This window comes from Corylus avellana, chromosome 7 (genome assembly GCF_965113065.1).
Source record: "Corylus avellana chromosome 7, dhCorAvel1.hap1.2, whole genome shotgun sequence".
Taxonomy (NCBI): Eukaryota; Viridiplantae; Streptophyta; class Magnoliopsida; order Fagales; family Betulaceae; genus Corylus; species Corylus avellana.
Window position 1 is genome coordinate 9,220,543 of NC_142496.1, and position 19,778 is coordinate 9,240,320.

At 35.9% G+C, this 19,778-nt stretch overlaps 4 protein-coding genes and 1 long non-coding RNA gene across 7 annotated transcripts; 2 read left to right on the forward strand and 3 right to left on the reverse strand.

The window, feature by feature from the left end:
* Nucleotides 1–74: 74 nt before the first annotated feature.
* On the forward strand, nucleotides 75–4,335 carry LOC132176132 (protein TIC 62, chloroplastic-like). The gene is made up of 8 exons (XM_088518453.1): nucleotides 75–149; nucleotides 240–291; nucleotides 599–680; nucleotides 816–888; nucleotides 976–1,086; nucleotides 2,093–2,245; nucleotides 3,120–3,253; nucleotides 4,131–4,335. The coding sequence occupies exons 1-8, from the start codon at nucleotides 75–77 to the stop codon at nucleotides 4,333–4,335; spliced, it is 885 nt and encodes a 294-aa protein (XP_088374579.1).
* Nucleotides 4,336–4,736: 401 nt separating this feature from the next.
* LOC132166072 (26S proteasome non-ATPase regulatory subunit 13 homolog B-like) lies at nucleotides 4,737–6,088 on the forward strand. Its single transcript, XM_088518648.1, has 3 exons — nucleotides 4,737–5,074; nucleotides 5,202–5,301; nucleotides 5,592–6,088. Exons 1-3 carry the CDS (start codon nucleotides 4,857–4,859, stop codon nucleotides 5,775–5,777), a joined length of 504 nt encoding a protein of 167 aa, XP_088374774.1. The 5' UTR covers nucleotides 4,737–4,856; the 3' UTR covers nucleotides 5,778–6,088.
* Nucleotides 6,089–7,700: 1,612 nt separating this feature from the next.
* LOC132172898 (uncharacterized) lies at nucleotides 7,701–12,849 on the reverse strand. 3 transcript variants are annotated; one of them, XR_015912786.1, is made up of 3 exons: nucleotides 12,781–12,849; nucleotides 10,898–11,028; nucleotides 7,701–8,100 (listed from the first exon to the last, which is right to left on the reverse strand). It is a non-coding gene; the product is annotated as an uncharacterized LOC132172898 (long non-coding RNA). The 3 variants fall into 3 exon arrangements; XR_015912785.1 differs by lacking the exon at nucleotides 12,781–12,849 and adding an exon at nucleotides 12,394–12,468; XR_015912784.1 differs by lacking the exon at nucleotides 12,781–12,849 and having other exon boundaries at nucleotides 10,898–11,638.
* Nucleotides 8,583–10,691, reverse strand: LOC148584447 (threonine dehydratase biosynthetic, chloroplastic-like). The gene is made up of 4 exons (XM_088518112.1): nucleotides 10,686–10,691; nucleotides 10,429–10,635; nucleotides 9,856–10,104; nucleotides 8,583–8,678 (listed from the first exon to the last, which is right to left on the reverse strand). Exons 1-4 carry the CDS (start codon nucleotides 10,689–10,691, stop codon nucleotides 8,583–8,585), a joined length of 558 nt encoding a protein of 185 aa, XP_088374238.1.
* Nucleotides 12,850–13,262: 413 nt separating the features above from the next.
* Nucleotides 13,263–18,142, reverse strand: LOC132175844 (uncharacterized). Its single transcript, XM_088517992.1, has 6 exons — nucleotides 17,460–18,142; nucleotides 14,417–14,757; nucleotides 14,187–14,300; nucleotides 14,026–14,109; nucleotides 13,539–13,839; nucleotides 13,263–13,418 (listed from the first exon to the last, which is right to left on the reverse strand). Exons 1-5 carry the CDS (start codon nucleotides 17,677–17,679, stop codon nucleotides 13,813–13,815), a joined length of 786 nt encoding a protein of 261 aa, XP_088374118.1. The 5' UTR covers nucleotides 17,680–18,142; the 3' UTR covers nucleotides 13,263–13,418; nucleotides 13,539–13,812.
* Nucleotides 18,143–19,778: the final 1,636 nt, after the last annotated feature.

The window sequence follows — 19,778 nt, forward strand, 5'->3', positions numbered from 1 at the left end:
GAATAGGCGATTGAGCATGATGTTTTGTTTTTTTGAAAGCATTGCTCTTTTTTGTTCAGCTAATGCTTTAGTACATGTTACAAGAATTTTTTGGAAGCAGTGATGTTTTTTGGCTGATGGTGGTGTATAGTTTTTGCAAGTGTGGAATGGTGGGTGCATGGTTTTTGTAAGCGCTGAACATGTGGAATGGTCTACAGTATGAATTTTGGTTTCCGCTTGTGGATTTCTGCTTACATCAGGTATTCCAAATAATTGACACAAGGGCCAACATCTGCATAATTCTCTCACTTTGTAATTATGGGTTAAATAACCTTGAACCCATAGTTTTAAGTTTTCTGAACTTTGTATATTTATTCCCCTTCTCATGAATCATCATGCTCCGACTTGCCTTGTACTTGACATGGAAGGGTTTCTGAACTCAAGCAGGCCAAAAAATAGCTTTATTTTCTCCTTTGTATGCCTGAAATCTATTATTTGGGAAGATGGGAAGGAAAATGCAGTTGATTTTTCCTTTTGAGGACAGAACTTGATTAAGTCAACCAATTACATTTACTTTAAGCTTGGAAATGCTTATTTTATTACTTCTATTGCTGTGCAGCAACTGCTGCGAAAGTTAAACACTTCATTTTGCTTACCTCATTGGGAACAAACAAGGTTGGCTTTCCTGCTGCTATTCTAAAGTAAGTCTAGAAGTTTCCTCCTCACAATTTGCAGTATGTTGCTTATAGTTCAGTTTTCAACAAAAGACAAGTACTCTATGTATACTTCTTCATTAGTTTTCTTTTATTGATTGTCCTTCTCTTCTGCTTCTATAGTTTGTTTTGGGGGGTTCTGATTTGGAAAAGGAAGGCAGAAGAAGCACTGCTAGCCAGTGGACTTCCCTACACTGTGAGTGTTAATAGTATTAACTGCAGATAAGTTTGACAAATATGGGGATTTGTGGTGTCTGGTTCTCATTTAACAGTCTTTTTTCAGATAGTGAGACCTGGAGGCATGGAACGGCCCACTGATGCTTACAAGGAAACCCATAATATTGCCCTCTCACAGGAAGATACTTTATTTGGTGGCCAGGTGTCAAACCTTCAGGTATTCTTCCTGTACATTTTCCCCAAGTTGGCAATAATATTTCAGCCATGAGCACAACTCCTAAAAATGTTTTCTTTTTGACCGATTATGTATTGTATCATTCAATTCATTCAGTATTCAACAAGGCCCTGTTTATGTGACTGGAAAATGATTTAAAGCTTTCTGAATGTTGTCCTGCCACTCAATAAAAGCTGTAAAGGTGATAGCTAAGTTGCTGCATGCTCTCAGTTTCAAGGTTGAAACATTTTATAATTTCAGTAGAATCATAACGTGTGACCAGTCATCTTATCGGCAATTAAGGTCAAATGTAAATAGATATGGAAAAATATGGAATAATTTATCAATAGATAGTAAATTATGTTTAGTTTACTTGGCTGATTGGGATATAATTGAAAGTCCATATTCTTTGTGATTTTGTTCTTTTTTTTTTTCTCAAAGATTCCCCCTTTGTTTTTTTCCTTTCCCAAGTATACTTGCTAAGGAATTAAAGAGAGAATTGGAAATGATGCTTTGGATCATAGGTTTCGTTTTTTCTTTTCCAAATTTGATTTGTGTTGCTAGGGAATGTTTTATATGTTGATTGCTTTCTTAAAGTTGAAAAACTTTACTCAGCTTATATTGCATGTTGTACCCAGAAGGAAGAAAACTTTTCAATTATATTGACAAAATAGTGAAACTGAAAGATCAAATGCTAAAGAGACATCTAATTTTTATGTACTTAACTTCATTTCCAAACCAAAAGAACTTATTGTAAGTGTGAATTTGTGATTTTTTCTCACATAGTGCTTATCCGTTTATGCTTAGATGCAAATTGTAACTATGCTGGATGTGCATTCTTACTACCTGCGATTCATTCACTGCAGTGATTTATCTCTCTGAATGGTGTCTTGTCATCTTTTACTTGCATTTCTATCTGCAAAACTAATTGTAGACATCCATATCTATATTTGGTGAAAGAAACTTGTCATAATCCCATCAACAACAGAAGCAACTTCAATTGATGCAGGTAGCAGAGCTCATGGCAGTCATGGCCAAAAACTGCAGCCTTTCATACTGTAAAGTAGTGGAGGTAATTGCAGAGACATCTGCACCATTGACTCCCATGGAGGAACTTCTTGCAAAGATACCATCTCAACGTGCTGACATTTACTCTCGAAAGGTACTTTGACTTGTATTCCATGGACATCAAACATGCTTGAAATGAGTGGCTTAAGCTACTGAAGCAAAAATTTGAAAATTTGACTACTAGGGGTAATCTAAGCGGAATGTGTTTCATCATTTAGCTCTATCTACAGCTGTTTACTTACCTAAAATAATAAAATTCATTTACACTGGAGCCTAAACCTGATCTCTATGTTCCTTAATTGATTTTGTTCTGATTGTTATTGAGCTTTCAACTTTCTCATTATCGAACTCTTGTCTTCTAATGGTCTAGACTTTCTGCAACTCTTGTTTTCAAACTGTTTGAAAAGGAGAGCATATTGAATATCCTGGAGCAGAAATGGCTCCTCTCTTGTAGCCTCTCCTCCATATCCTGTCAGGAGATGATAAATCCTTTACATGGGGCTAAAGCCATGCTAAGATGGTGGTATAGAAATCTTAATGGATGGGGTTGGTCAGAGGTCCTGCTCTTAATTATGACCTATGGCTAGCTTAAGCTTAAAATAAGTGGTGATTTAACATAATATCAGAGGAGAGATCATTGGTTCAAACCATGTCTTTATAATTCACCTCTCATTTCAAATAAATATTCAATGTGTTGGACTTTACTTGTTAATGTAGAATTTGAGCCCACACTTGAGGAGTGTTAGAATATTAATTAAATGATTAAATTAACCATTTCTTATTTGCTTAAGATTTTAGGATAAATGGTAATTTAATAGCTAGGAGGTAGGGTGAATCATTGGTACCTTATCATGACTTCAATTATGAAAGATCAATCAATTGATTTTCCTATCTCATTGGATAGCTCACGAAATATTGCCAACTACTTTAGGAGCCAAAAAAAAATTACTTCCTTTTGGTGTTATCAGGATCCAGGTGCTGCAGCTAGGCCTGATTTAGCACCATCTAAGACTGTCAAATCCAAGGAAGCAAGCCCTACCATTGAGAAGGAGCCTTCCAGTGCAAAAGCGATGGCGAGGCAACCTCTCTCTCCTTATTTTGTGTAAGCAGATATTCATCCTGCCGATTATATGTTGCATAAGCCATTTCTGATACTTTTCTGTTGAATCATAGATATTGGACAGTTTCTTTATGAGCTGATTTGATTTTGCTAGTTATGAGGATTTAAAGCCACCTAGCTCTCCATCTCCACCATCAAGTGGTTCCAAAGGAACTCCTTACCGTGCATCAACACCAGTAGAAGTAGTATCAACTACTTCTATGGAGATTGCTTTTACCATAAAGTAGATCTGCTATTATAATCTCCACTTTTAAGAATGAAGTATAAAATTTGGTAGTACAACTCTTTTTCTATGTTCAATCTAAATAGTAAAGGCTACGTTAAGTTTGGCAAAAAAAGTATGCTACAGGATTGCAGCCTACCAACAAGAATCAATTAAAAAAATGAAAACAAAGACGAAACAAATCCCTCCTGTAAGCAAATTAGTAACTGCTTCTGTAATTTTCAAAAGGCTTCTGTATGCAGCATATAGACGAATCTAGTGGTTGTGATGACCCTCAGTAATTCATGATTATGAAGATACCTATTTTCACCCTTCAAAACAACATAGGTGTTATGGTGGTTTACTCCTCAGTGGTTCTCATGTGGTTCTCATCTATTTTCACCCTTCAAATAAGGTGTTCTGCTACATTATTCCCATCTGCCTAAAGGTTGAAGTCAGAGTCAACATGACAAGCTGTCGAACTGATTAAGTTTGTGTCAAGAATATAAATGCTGTTTTATTTTCTTATCAGCCATTCTGAACAGCCTTGCTCTCTTTGCTTTGTTATGACCTTTTAGTGTTTATTTTTTTCACAATTAATTTTTTTTTCTTCTTTTTTAATGATTCCCACACAAAATGCGCACACTTTGTTTTCAGATATGATGACTTTAAGCCCCCTACATCCCCATCTCCTAATGCACCTACCACGTCACTCCTCCCAACATCTGATGCGGATGGTGGATTCAACATGGCTACGTTGTCAGTGAACAACATAGCTCAATCTCCAAAAGCAGATAAACCAGGGGGTAATCAGCTCCATACTGGACCGAAGCCAAGACCACTTTCACCTTTTACTATGTGAGTCTTTCCTGGGATTCATCTTTGTTTCTTTTTGTTAGACATGTTTTCATGAAGGTTATCTAGAGGGGAATCTTTTCCAAAGAAGCACAAATAAACTCTAAATCCAGGATATTAGTGTTCAGCATGGAAAAATGACGATAGGACTTGGCATATTACAATACCCACTTTCAAACCAAAAACCATTATGAGAATCCAAGTTCTTATTTCTTTCCTCCAAATTTTCTCAGCAACCAAATGACCCCAAAATAGAATTACCATAAACAAAGACGAATAAAGTTAAAGCAATGGGTATCCAAGACCAGCCCAAAAGACAAAAAGGATGGAAATTGGATTTGGATTTTAATGGCTTACACATCACGCATTGCTCTAGAGTTTATGTTTTTTTATGTTCCTGGTGGATCTGTAATTTTTCTGGAGTATTGGATCATTTGAAAGAGTTTCTTGATGTGACATGAATTCGCTTTTCGATACTGAGTCTTTTCTCTTACTAAATTTTTAGATGCTTCTTTTTAGCAGCCTCCTATGATGGGTGGTGACATCTTTTACTTTTTGCAGATTAAGAGTCTTCTAGGGACAAAGGTTGAGTGGCTCTACTATATTCTTCAGGCATTCAACTCTGGTGATTTAGTTCGTTATCAGGAACTATGTCATGTGCACAATGCTGCTCTGAGGGCTCAACCAGCATTAGTTGAGAATGAGAAAAAGCTGGAAATTATTTGCTTGATGGAAATTATTTTCAGGTTTAGCATTTGTGCTTTTTTTTTTTTCTTTCTTTCTTTTTTGGGTTCTACCTTTGATTTGTGCCAGAGGAAAGTCTTTTCCGATACAATTGGCATAATTGATTAACTACTACATGTTTCCTTGCAGTCGGTCATCTGATGATCGAACTATACCTTTGAGTATCATTGTAGAGCGCACAAAACTTTCTATCGAGGAGGTGGAGCATCTTCTTATGAAGAGCCTTTCTGTAAGTCCCCATGCCCTTGAAATATTAATGAAGAGTAATTGATCTTTAAATGCTTTGTGAATGTTTACTACCTTTGCGACTTTCCTACTTGGCATGTTTCTTGCAACATCAGTTCTTTTGTTTAATCACTTTTAACATTATATGTTTCTCATTAAATTATCTAGGGATTGCAAAAAAACTTATTCACACCATTTGCATCAAAGAAGAAAACTTTGTTCCCTCACCAACTACATAATTTTTGTGGAACAACTTTTGATTGAATACAAACCACTGAGAGAATTTTATTGCAGGTTCATCTGATTGAGGGCCTAATTGATCAAGTTGAGGGAACAATGCATGTATCCTGGATGCAGCCAAGAGTATTGGGGATTCCACAGATCACATCCTTGCGCGATCGTCTGGACAATTGTGACAATTCATTAATAGAAAATGGAAAAAAATTGGAAAGGCGACCCAAAAAAAAAAAACAAAATTAAAAGAGACTCGTCTTTTAAGTCGCATGGGCAGTATGGCCAGCTGTATGCTTCCTTTCTTATTGCCTATTTTTGTTGAATCCTCTTCCTGAAAGGAGCAGCCTCTTGTGCTTCATGAAGTCATCGATTCCATAGTGGCATCCCTAGAGACTAATGAAAAACGGTTGTTTTACGCTTTTGAGTGGTTTATTAGACTATGTATTTGAAATTTTTCTTACACACAATCAGATGTGATTCTCTTATTGTTGTTAGAGTGCATTTCCTTTCGTGATTATCATTTTATTCTTCTTTTATATATTGCTATGTTTGAACCAGGTGAAGGTCTTCTTGTTCAGATTCCCTTTATTCATTTTTTAAAAAAAAATAAAGAAAGAAAGAAAGTAGTGGGTGTGCTTAATAAATTGTTTGAATAGTGTTTTCGGTTGTGTTTTGAAAGGAGTAGACTGCTGGTCACAACTTCTGCAGAAGTTGAAGGTCTGCTGGTGTTGTTGAGAATCTTTGGTTGTATAGATTTCTTTTGCTGGTGGATTTTTTTTTTTTTTTTTTTTTTTAAGAGTGTAATTGATATAGTTGCTTTATAGATACTGCTGTTTTGTGCAAGTAGTTATATGGTAAAGGCCATTTTGGTTGTAAGAGTCTGTTTTTTGAGTCTGTAAGGTGTTGTATAGCTGAGTTATCAGGAGGCTTCTTGTTTCCTGGAGTTCTAGCTGATTTGCAAGAGTGTGTTGTTTTTTTGTTGGTTAATGAAAATTTCATTCATTCAGACTTTGAAATTTAAAGCACAAATCTGTCTAGTTTATATGCATATGATCTCAAACTGTTTATGAGTAAATCAATCATTGACAAGAAGTACCCCTACACCATTCACTGTGAAAAAAAAGCCAAAAAAATATTGAATTCCATCTTACTCTTTTAAGATACGTGTATTAGCATTTGCATAAACCACATAAAAGATTAAGTCAACGAAAGGAATATAATGGATGATCCAAATTATATGCAAAACTTAGAAATTTCTTCAAGATATCGATAACAAAAAGATAATTGCATATACTTACATGCACTGCTTCTATTACTTCTATACATAATTTCTGCGTTCTAATTTTTAATTTTTTTAAAAAATTCTGAAGTTCCAAAATCTTTGTTATGTTTTCCTCCGATCAATTGAACAATTATAAAAGCTCTCTGCAATCAAAAGGGTTCTGACCATGGAAAATTCAGCAAGTCAGTAATTCACATTACAAATTATAGATGATCAATCAAAATTTGCAATGGATCACTCAATTTCAAATTGAAAAAGAAAAAGCGCTAAACCCCATAAGCTGATAAAGTGTAATACACACTAATTAATGTTCAGGGTGAGAATACTTCAAGAAAACAGAGAGAACAATCAAATGGGTCAAAGAAACAATATGGAAGAACTGCAAAAGGAATAAAACAGAAAAATTTGAAGAAGTGGATCATGGTGATTTACCAGTGGGAGTGATGGTAAATCACCCACTACTTTCTTTGATACTATGAAATTTCATAGAGCATGCCCAAAGACCTTGCTGCAGCTGCATGAAAAGATCATATATGTGGATGAAGTCATGATAAAGATAAAAGGCAATTTTGGGTTGTGTAGAAGATGCTATTTAATGACTTCTGTTGGTGTTCTTCAAAAGTATAGTTTTAGATTGGAGTACTTGTGATCCAGTTTATACTGGAGTATTTATTGTAATTGTTTTGTTTTGTTATGAAAGATAGAATTGACAAAATAGCCTGCACATTCTCCTTAATTATAATGCCATCCTTTTAAGAGGACAAGAAAAAGCTCAATCCTTATGTCCTACAAGTTGTAATGAAGTAAAAGATTGGTCTGTCAATCTCACTAAATCAATGGACTTAATGCCTCAGGCATTCATGCAAGCCATCAAAAATCCCATCACATAAAAGCAATATGCAACAAATCGATTAGAAGTGAGGGAAGGTTCAAAATGTATACACTACACAAATTTATGGAATGGTCGAATTTCTAAATTTTTTTGCTCCGAAAGCTATATGAAAAGGCTCAATTCTTAACATCATTTTATCAACACTAGTATTGTTGTACCCAGCTTCACCCCATACTTCATACTAAAGAAGTTGTAATTCCATGGACCATTATCCAGAATCTACAAAGAAAACTCATTCTACAAATATCTTTGATTCCTGAAACTGCATACTTGAGCACCCTTTATAGCATTCGATATCTTCTCTTCTTTATTCTCCATGCTCTCTTTGTGCTTTCCCCATAGCACTGAGTAAAGCCCCACAACAATCAACACATAAGCACATGCTGCACATCAACCTGCATAGGACAAAAAATAAAAAATAAAACTCAGCAGCAGCACTCAATCTGAAGCCAATCACACATCCCCAATATCAAATAGCACAAAAACTAACATAAAGTTCCTCATTTTAGCTCACACCCATTTCGAAAACTCACAAGAAAGTGAAAAAACCATGAATCCTTGCATGCCTGACTTTCACAAATAAAAATTTCACATATTCATCATTCATAATTCCTCACTCTAGCTCATACCCAGAAACAAGCTCCCACTCTAGACTATGTGAGTCAATTGTGTCAACCGTGCATGCATTACATGATTGCAAGGTTTATCATAATTTACTTAATGTTGGAGCATATATTTGTCTACTACTTTGTCTCATGTGCCAAATGGTGATTTCTCCCTACATTGGTAGCCATGACCATGACTGGCCAGGGAATGGATCCTTCTATCGTGACATGGACTCTGGGGGAGAATGTGGCGTGTTGGCTGAAACTATGTTTTATGTCCCTGCTCTTGTTTTTAAGCTACTGTGGCCAAGAGTGTTGATGTCTGCTGGTGTTGTGACAGCTGCTATGCATCTTTGGAGCTTCATGAACTGAAGTTGATACAGGGAAGCACTCACAGAACCAGTCCACATTCTTCCATAGCTGCGTTTCTGCTTTTTGGTTAGTTTGTTTGTAAGCTTTTGGTTTTGTTTGCTCATACTATTGATAATCTGGTGTTCTGATTGATTGTGACTATTTGAGATGGAATAATTTTGGTGATCCAACTGTACTGAAAGTCTTTTGTGAGCTTAGATTAAAAGGAATTTAGTAGTCTGAATTGACTCAAGTATATTACAAGTTCTAAGGAAATTCTGATACAAGAGAGTATGAAATGCTTGAGCCCTGTAACCAGCCTTCAAGGCTGAGAACAAAGTCGACACACTGATAATCATTCAAGCTACACTTTCTTTTATTTGACAAGTCTCCTCCAAAAAAAATTTCTTGATAAGTAACAACATAAACTTGAAAATCTTCATAATTACAGTACACACATTCTTTAGTCACCTTTCTTTTTTTTTTTGGGTCTCATTATCCTTCATTTGGTTTCCAATCAAATGTGAGGAAATGATGCAAGTTCACATTGATCTTCCCCTTGGTAATTTCGGTCATCCATTTTTCTATCATAAAAATGAATTAAGAATCAAAGACCACTTTCGAAATCCTTTTTTGGGTAATTTTTTATATCCTTATGTATTCCACGTCTCATCAATCAAAAGGGAGTTTCTGGATTTTTCTATCCCTTTTTGCGGTAATTACGACACTTCCTTTGCTGATGATCTATCTGAATGTTGATTTTATGAAAATAAAGTGATGTAATAATTATATGTGATTTTTGCTAAGTAGTTAGGAACTCTAGGAAAGGCCTATACTATATTAGCACATGAGGCATATTATAGATGAAAAGTAATTTACAAAAACAGAGTACAATGGAGCATTGCATTGAAGAGATCGAGAGGAAGGAGATTGAGATTCTTCTAGGTTGTGGGTAAATGCTGTTTACTCTAATAGAAGCTATGTATAAGTATTTGAATTGAAGAATTTGAAGGGCATTCTTTGGTTGTTTTGATTTAGTTAAATGATTTCCAATAGCTTTCCAATAGAGCTTTTACATTATAATTTTTTTTTAAAAAAAAAAAGAAAACTGCACCATAGGCTAGTATTCATAACATGTCGTGGAGAAGAAAGCTATTCTGCAAGAAAACTTGATTTAAGGCTATATTGACATACCAGTTCACAAAATCGTTTGAAGCTACCAGGCTCCTCAGGCAAAACCGTTGCAAGCACAGCCTCCTGTTGCCGACCAACATTAGCTAGTTCAGTCACCACTCTCAGTTTATCGAAATTCATGTTCGCTCCACTAGTTATAGCTACAACATTTTCCCCCTTGAGGCCATAATATTTGCAGTATGCTTCAGCTCCAGCAAGGGAAAGAGCACCTGCTGGTTCTAAAATGCTCCTTTTCTCCTCAAACATGTCCTGTAACATGCAATAAGATTACAAATCCTTTTTTTATAAGTAATATTGTATATCAAAAAGAGCAGAGGGGCGCAACCCTAGTACAAAGGGAATATACAAGAGAACGCCTAAGACGAAACAGAAAAGAGAACAAAGAAATCAGAAAAGCAAATCCTAAGAGTTGAACTGCCATGTATCTTTTTGAGGGTTTAAGCTCTCTATTAAAATGTAGAACACAGAGTTTCATCTACCACACTATCTTACACGGTTACAAACTTCAATGCATAACCATTATTTAGAAACAAAGAAGCTTGTACACAATCTAAAACAAGAAAGTAGCCTCACCTTTATTGAGGCACATAAAGCGTCACGGCTTACAAGGACTACACCATCTACCAATTCCTTGCATATGCGGAAAGGTTCTTCACCAACTTCTTTGACAGCAACACCATCTGCAAAACCTCCAACCTGGTATAATATCACTCGTTGACCGTGATGTAAAGATAATGCCATTGCATTTGCATCAGAGGGCTCCACCCCAATAATCTTTACCTGTATCAAATAGCACAAAAACTAACATAAAGTTCCTCATTTTAGCTCACACCCATTTCGAAAACTCACAAGAAAGTGAAGAAACCATGATTCCTTACTCAGCTAAAATGTCCAAAACATAGAATATAGAACCAGTTCAAGTAAATCGTAATACTATGAACATGAATTCATAGTTGCTACTTTCAGTGCCTACTTGGTAAAATGATGCTTAAAAAGAAGAATATTACAGAAAAAAGGCACTTTGGGGATGCATTACTATTACCTTGAATATTGAAGCCCAATAGTAGTCATAACGGCACCAAAACTTACTTCTCTCAAGGGGGTAAAACACATGCTTGGCTTTATAATTGAACAGTCCAAGTTCACAGGCCTTAGCGGACCTAAGATCCACACCTTCAAGCAAATTATACTTTATTACAGCTCACATGATGCTTAGAATTTTGAAATGAGATGAAATACTTGATCAAATGAAACTTACACAGAGCAAAAGTGTAACAAGTAATGACATTCTCAAAACAATAAAATGAAACAAAATGGTCATAAACTATATCGCATGTGTTTACCTAATCAGAGTTCATATTTTCAGAACAGATTGATTATGGTAAATTTAAATGCATTAACTGAAATTCTGTTTTTCAATATTATCTTTGATCCTCTTCAAGAAGGTGAAAAATCACTTATCTCTCATTAATCAAAATTAGTGCTGCAAATATCAAAAAGTTCATATGTATAGTGTCACAGTTTCCACATCCAATCCTAAGATCTAATCTTAGATCTACGGGATGGAGACAATGGAATTAAAAAGTAGTGCTGTATAGATCAAAAAGTTCAAATGTGAAGTATCACAGTTCCCATGTCCAATCCTTAAGGTCTCATCTTAGATCTACATGCTGAAAAATCAGTTTAAGATAAGCCATGACATGTGAAATGTCCAATAAAATTAGTTGCAAAGCATCAGCGGTTTGAGAAAATGGAGCAAGTGCATCAATCATCAAGAAGAAAGAATGAGGTAGTCGCAAACACAAGAATGGTTTAAAGAGAATAAAAAAAATAACAGGAAACATACAACAGACATAAAGTTCATCTGCTACACTTTACTTCGTAAGACAGCAGATGACCACCACATCAAAAGTGTACTGAAACTTTAAGAGTTGCATAAGAAACCACAACAAAGAACAACAAACGTCCTACAACTATAGTTGTTTTTCAAGATTAACAATTTGACATAGTTTCCATAGCTAATTCCAAATAGACGGCTTGTGTTAACCTTCCCAAAAACCCAACTTAACACAGTATGATATATGGTGGAGAACCTCCTCTCAGTCATCAGAAATGGGTTCAACAAAACCACGACAGAACTTTATATCACTGTAACAGCAGTGCAACTGTATCATACTTTGTTTCAAAAACATGTAATTGAACTCTTTCCCTATTTCTCATTATCTGACAAGTTCACCGATGTTTCAACTTTTGCTGACATTGTCAAAAACATAGTTTAATAGTTCTCATAATTCAGCACACTATTAAAAGTAATATTTTCACATATGGGCCTTCAGCTGTTCAGCACTACCAGCAAAACCTATGTTTGGTTCGCGAGAAAATTAAGGGAAATTAAATGGTTCATAATTACATCCCATCAAACCAGATGTAAGTCAAATCAGGCACAAATTACATTTTCTTTTGCTAACATGCATTTTCTAAGCATTCAAAGCACCAAAACCACACAAAAAAAAAAAAGTACATTTTTAGAAGACTCACTAATGGAGACTATCTTGCATTGAGAGGGCACGGAAATTGGGCTGCTAATTTGTGAATTCGCAGCGAAAACTGCTACAAAGCCAACCGGAAACAACATGGAAAAGAAGATAATGATAGGGAAGAGAAGGGCTAGCCAAGACTAACCAAAGCTTAAAGCCATGCACATTTTGGCATAGGTCACTCAATGTCCAAACCAAATTACATATGATTGAAAGCTTTTGTTCCTCATGCACATATATGACACATGGCAATGATTCCAATCTACTAAATTGATTACATTTTGAAGTAAGATCAGCTTCTTATATAGGCTAAAGAGGTCATAGTTGAATTCATTTCAATTTCACCTATTCAACAAAGGTATGTATGAATTGGTAGTTTGGTACTCACAGCGGAAAAGCAGAAGGGTGTTGCAGAACCAAAGGTCAAGAGAGGAGAAGCCAATGATTTCCCTAGCATAAAGAGAAAAAATAACAAAAACTAAAAAAAGTTAGAATGTGACAGTGAATGATTATAGCTATCTGCAAAGAACTATTTAGCATTCAGAGCCCAAGACTTTTAACTTCGCATCTGACCTTTAGTTAATTATAAAAAATAAAAAATAAAAACTAAATTCTCATACATATCCACTATCAATCTTTTGGTCAAAAAACTTCCTTTAGATTTTCACAGCCTAACTAATTTAAGTTCAAAGACGTTGCACAACAACAAATCCATAGAAAGAAGCTATTTTTTCCTTTTGTTGTTTAAGATGACAAATCACTTCTACTACACAGAAATGAAACAGTCGAAGCAAATCCCATTGGCCAAGACTGTTAGCAATATTTATTACCTAGTCCTTTTTTTAACGTCACCAAAAGAAAGTAAAGAACAACTTTTGACGATGGGTCAGCCACAATGACATCCTGCTAAAATCAAATTCAAACCCCAAAACTGCAAAAACCCATCAATCTTCATTCATCACCCTTTCAACAACACTGCCCCCAAGCTCCAAGACCTTCCAACATGTTCCATCATTCATGAGATCCCTACAAGAATTTAAAACACTTAACCCTTAACAATATAAAAATGAAAAAGAACAAAACATGCTAAATAACTGCAATAATTGATTTGGAAATACATGGTAGGAACGGTAAATAGATAGGTACCTCTTGTAGTCGAAAGTGGCGTCCATCTTTTCAACGCTTAATAAAACCATACAAAAATCATTCCACAAGTTCAGTACTTACAAAAACCATACACCATTCCAACTATTCCATACTTACAAAAACTATACACCATTCCAACTAATTGATACTACAAAAACTGTACACTACCATTAGACAACTACATACTCAAAAGGTAGTATCATCTACTAAAAGCACTAGTTGAACAAAAAAGAGTAGTGCTTTCAAAAAGAAACAAAACAGCATGTTCAATCGCCTAGTTGAAGAGGTTGAAACTTGTAGCCTGCAGCAAAACAAATTTATAAGTTAGCAAATTAAACAAACTTGCCTAAATTATAAAAGGCTTTAAAAAAAAATATGGGAGACAAGCAAGTAAATAATTTCTTTTCACAATGGACAAAAAAATATATATATATTGAGACTAGGAGAGAGACACAAAAAATCTAGGTTCTTATAAGCAAAACATTACACAATCAAAAGTGCCACCACCATCAGGTGCTAATGCCAACTTCTCCGTCCCAGCTGCAATAAGCTTTGTGATTTCTTGTGAACCCTACAAGCATTTAATAGTTTTTACACTTACAAATGTATAAATCAAAGGCAATGGAGCTTCTACAATTTAATGTGTACCTGAGCCATTACACTATCTTCAGTTCCAATTTCCCGACCGTGATGAATACAAGTTGTCGAATTCAATGGAACTTCACTTGTATTCATTCCTTCTTCTTCTATTGATTCACAGGCCTTCAATTAAATAAAGTACCAAATGTGTTACAATATGCATGAAATTTTTGTGGATGCAAAACCAATTTTAATAAGCATAATTAAGCACACGTAAAGAAAGAAAAATAATGAGAAACCTGATTTTTTCTTCTCTTCTGTTTCGCAAGGAATTTATTCCGTTGTTTCTTTTTTGCTTGTTCCACAATCCTTTTAGCTATAAGCACCTTCCTTTTTGATAGTCGCACCTTCCTTTGAGTTGCCACACTACCTTCATTACGTGTAAAGAATGTAGCACATTTGCAGTGAAAGGAAGGTTGACTGGATTCAAAACTTGAGCCTCTGTGTTTCAGCATTAACATCTCCAAACCATGCATGACCTCCATGCAACGCTCATGGCTTAATGCTGCAGCCACTGCTATTGGAAGAAACATATCCACCAAGTTGTGAAATCTTTCTGAGTCACGGTTGCCCATTGTCTCTGAAAGATAATCATCATGTTGACATTATTAAGAATTTAGAATAGAAAAATTGAAATCCTACGGTCCCAAAGAAATACTTTACTATCAAACACGTTATCCCGAAAGTAATGAATAAAACAAACATATGGAAACTCCACTTTCTATCTCTATAGAAACATACAGTAAGGCCCTTTTAACATAAGTAGAAAAACAACCCCCACCTTCTGTCTCTCACTATATAAAGGTTGACAATAATGGAAGTGTTACATGTGCCATTTTAGGTTTAAGTTTTATTTACCCAATCTTGATTGTCCTTTGTAGTGTCACTAGCTTTGAAGGGTTTAGGCTGATTTCTCCAGTTATATAGCTTATGCATGTCATGTGCTGCGTTGTTTAGTATATTGGAGGGGTGATTAATGTCTTTCTGGATTTTTTTCATGAAAGTAATTTGGTTGGTTTTAGCATGATTTCAATATTGACTTATAAAAATAGCTATAAAACTTTCATGACACTACAAATTTAAACCAATTTCGAAAAATAAACCCCTAGGCCTCCGTCCAATGACCAATAATAAGATCTAATATAAAATTTATTCTCATCCCAGTAACTTGCACCACATCAAATAAATCAAAGTTTTCAACAGATTCAAGTAAGTCTAGCAATAAATATACAATTAATTTGAATAAGCAACTTCATTAACAAACAAACCAAGAACACATCAACAACTAATACAAGCCTGATTAACAGACTGAAAACAGCCAAATTCAGGAGTCCAAAAAACAACAAACAGCAGAAAACCTCTAGCCAACAGCCCAAAACAATTAAACCAAACCCTTACAGAGGGTTAAACAATAGCCTAAAATCACAAACAAAAACCAACAAAACAGAGGAAAAATACCCTATCCTCAAACAAGCCACATATAAAATCTGCAGCAACACCACCTTACTCTTTGGCTAAGCAAGAGCCAAAAACAAAAAGCTGCAAGAAAGAGAAAATTTATTTCTACAAATAGGTACCTTCAAAATGTGGTAATTACAAGCCTGAGCTAGTCCTATTTAAAGCAAGGAAACAAGAAAGCAACTCCAAAAGATAAAATATTTCTTAATGTCCTAAATGTGTCCACATCAAGGGGAACATGGTAAAAAATCCATGCTGTAAGGCATGTCCAGAGCCACTTACGCATCTCTATTTTTTTTTTTTATTGAAATAGAAGGCAGAGAAGGAAGCTGCCTTTAAAGAGGCCCTCTCTGCTCACCAAACTGTGGAAGATCTGGATGTCTGCCCTTGCCCACATGAAAATGGGTGAAGGACGCACCTAGCTCCCTACTAAAATTATTCTTCCAAAGTCTAAGATCTCAAAGAATAGAGTGAAAAATGCTTTTGAAACCTTTAATACTCCATATCTTGCATGTACAACAACTTTCCACGAGAAAAGGACTTGTTTGGAAGTTCCACAGATTAATTAAAAATTGGGCTTTATTAAATGGTAGACCGAAGGTACAAGAATCAAACTCAAGACTAATTTGCCAGACTCATTCACAACCCTGGCAACTATTTCATACCGGTCAAATAAATTATTCTCTTCAAAATCAGCTATGAGTGAAAATAAACCAAAATATACATAGAGAAGATATCCATCCCAAAATTCAAGAATTCAGATAAAGACAAACCTTTAAGCCATTGTCACAAAAAACTAAATGCAGCTAAGGAGGCGATAAAGCTCCCCATTACTACACATATGAACTGAATCACCTAAAGGAATAACTCACAGTTTATAACCACCCCAGTACTAGAGTTGTTTCAGAAAGCCTAGCATACATTTAGCTGAGCAAACTCAGAATTGTTGAGGTCTTAAAAACAACTCTTCCACAAAAAATATCACTCAAATGACTGAAATCTGATCAGTTTTGGTCAGATTTTTGATTTAGCAACTGAACAACTTTTAGAAACAGACTGATAGAACTCATTTCGAGTTCCATGTCCATAGAATTACATTATTTTAGAGACTCCAAGCTAAAAAGGAATTGCATTATTCCAAACATCCATGTTTAATGGATTCTCCCGTGTATTAAAGTGCTTTTACCTTTATATATGCACAATCTCCCAAACTAAATATGCAATTCTTTATTTTAGCTAGGGCATAATGGCACTGCACATTCCAGACTACCTCATCTTTGTCATCCTCACTGCAAACTTGTATAAAAAAATTAGCAAGCAAAAACGAAACAAAGAATATACTACACACATCTAAACTAAGAAAGAGGAGAACAAACCAAGAACACATCAACAACTAATACAAGCCTGATTAACAGACTGAAAACAGCCAAATTCAGGAGTCCAAAAAACAACAAACAGCAGAAAACCTCTAGCCAACAGCCCAAAACAATTAAACCAAACCCTTACAGAGGGTTAAACAATAGCCTAAAATCACAAACAAAAACCAACAAAACAGAGGAAAAATACCCTATCCTCAAACAAGCCACATATAAAATCTGCAGCAACACCCTTACAGAGGAAACATATTATCCTAAAAACCATAAACAAACCACAAAAAATCTGCAACATATCATCAACAAAACAAACTTTCAGACAAGGTCCATAAGAAGCAAAGTAAATTCTGCATTTCCAGCACATTAAACTCAACCCACCCATTACAATTACAATCACAATTTATGAGGATTAGTGTTCAAAGTGAAAAAATTTTGCGGAGTGTCAGCTTACCACAATTTGGGGCAGCAACTGATGGAGGAGTGACCGAAGGGGATTGGCCACGACTGGGGGTAGCAGCAGGTGGACGCGGGGCCGTATCTGTCGAGCTGCGGCTTGCAGAACGAACTGTGTCGGTGGCCTTCCAGGCGTTTGTGGAGCCCATTGTTGGTTCCATTGTGGTAGTGGAGGTAGTAGTCGTAGGCAGTGATGAAGATGTCGGAGTGGGGAGCATTTTGGGTTTCAGAAAAATTAGGGTTTTGGGAGAAGAGCTAAAAAGCTGCCTCTCGTGGGAATGGGTTCCGGCCGGAGCTGATGGAGGGCAGTGGAGGTGGTCGTCGGCGGCGGTGACGGTGGGGAGGGGAGAGGAGAGGAGAGGACGCACGGTGGAGAAAAGGGGTTGGGGAGGAAAAATGGAGAAAGGAAAGGGGTCGGTCGACGGTGGGGGAGAGGAGATCACGGCGCCGGTGGAGAGAGTTTTCGGTGGAGGGAGAATGGGGTGGAGCCGTGGAGGGTGGGGGGAAATTTTTTGGGGTGGGGGGAAGACGATCGTGTCTCTCTATCTGGGCTCGGTCGACGGTGGGGGAGAGCAGACGACTTCGCCGGTTTCAGTGGGATACCGGAGCCGGCGCCGGCGCCGGTGGAGAGAGAAATTGGGTGGAGGTGGAGGGAAAATGGGTTTGGGGGGAAATTTTTTGGGTGGGGGGAAATGCTGTCGAAGCCGTGCCTCTGTTTTGATATTTTTTTTTAAAAAAAAAAAAAAAAAAAAAAAAACAGAGGCTACGACGTGGCATGTGCCACGTCAGCGGCGTGCGTTACTGTTCACGCACGCCGCGTAGCGTAGATCATTACTCCCTACCCCGTATCATTATTTAGGGTAAAGATATTGACCACGCCCGGCGTGCTTCAACAGTGAAGCACGCCGGCCGTGATTTTTTTTTATTATTATTTTATTATTTTAATTTTTTTGAAAAAAAAAAAAAAAAAAACCATTATTTATACATTTGACGGGCTCCTTCATTGTTTTCTTGGATGCCACTTTCTCCCAAATCCTTCCTAGAAAGAGAAGGGGCCACATCTTCTTGGACTAAAGAGTTCAAAAAAATAAGATTTTTTGTCTTTATTTATTTATTTTCTTTTTCAAATTCAAAGAATCGACTACACAACAAGAATCCTCTTAATCAGCAAAGACCCATTGACTTTTTTTAACGGTTGGACCTGAGAGTGGGCCGGGCTCAAGTTACTGGTCCAATTCCCTTACCCATATGGTAAGCATTCACTACAAATGAGTTGGAGTAATGGATAATGTAAAATATTTAGTCTACTATGAGCAAAGCTGACAATTTTTAACACGACTCATGAATCCAATACAAAATTAGAGGATTAGAGTTGAAGTGTTTGACCCTTTTAATTAAATGGGTCCGATTAAAGTTGACCTCTATAGTCTTATACTCATGTCTCGACACGACTCAAACCTAACATGCGAACACGAATTGCCACCCTTAACTATGAGTAATATTATGAATTATATTTTTACGTGCAATTATCTCACAACAACATGAGTTAATGTTTTAAAAAAAATAAAATCTAAACATTGATTTGGATCGTCACATCAACATTATTCAATAATTGTAAAATAAAAATATGGTATATAACAATTTTTGGTCTAAGATTAATAAATGGCGGATAATGTGTGCCATTAAATGGATAAATCCAATTTAGAGCACAGGCTGCTGAGAAAGCTTAGCGACAAAGTTAAAGAGAAGGAGGAAGTAAGAAGATATCAAAAAAGAAGCCCCAATTGACAACTTCACCCTCAACTTTTTAAAAAGGCTCTTTGTTTCATTAGGAGGCAAAGAATACCCTCAAGCCCATATTAAATTGATCCATGTAAATGTAATGTCATCCCTCTTCAAATTTTTATTGATATATTATTATTTTAATATTTCTTTTGTAAAGCAGAAAGAATCCATATATGTTTACCAATGCTTGTAACTTGGTTTTAGTCTCATTTTCATTTATTTATTTATTTATATCTTTTTGGATGGGATAGGACCTTTGTTGTGGAGTAGGATTTTATACTTTAATTTCCCATTTAATACAAGGTTTCTGTACTTTTAAAGCATGCAAAGAGTATTAAAGATGATTCCTCCTGGTTTGTTTAACCATACACAATGCAGCTCATTTCAAATTAAATTAAGAGAAATTTTCCTTAGTTTCAAATCTTTTTTTACTTTTGCAATTATACTTTTAAACTTTAAAAAGTGTCAATATCGGGTCGCCATCTTTCAAAAGTTTGTAAGGTCATATCTACCATTAGTATTTAGAGTTAAA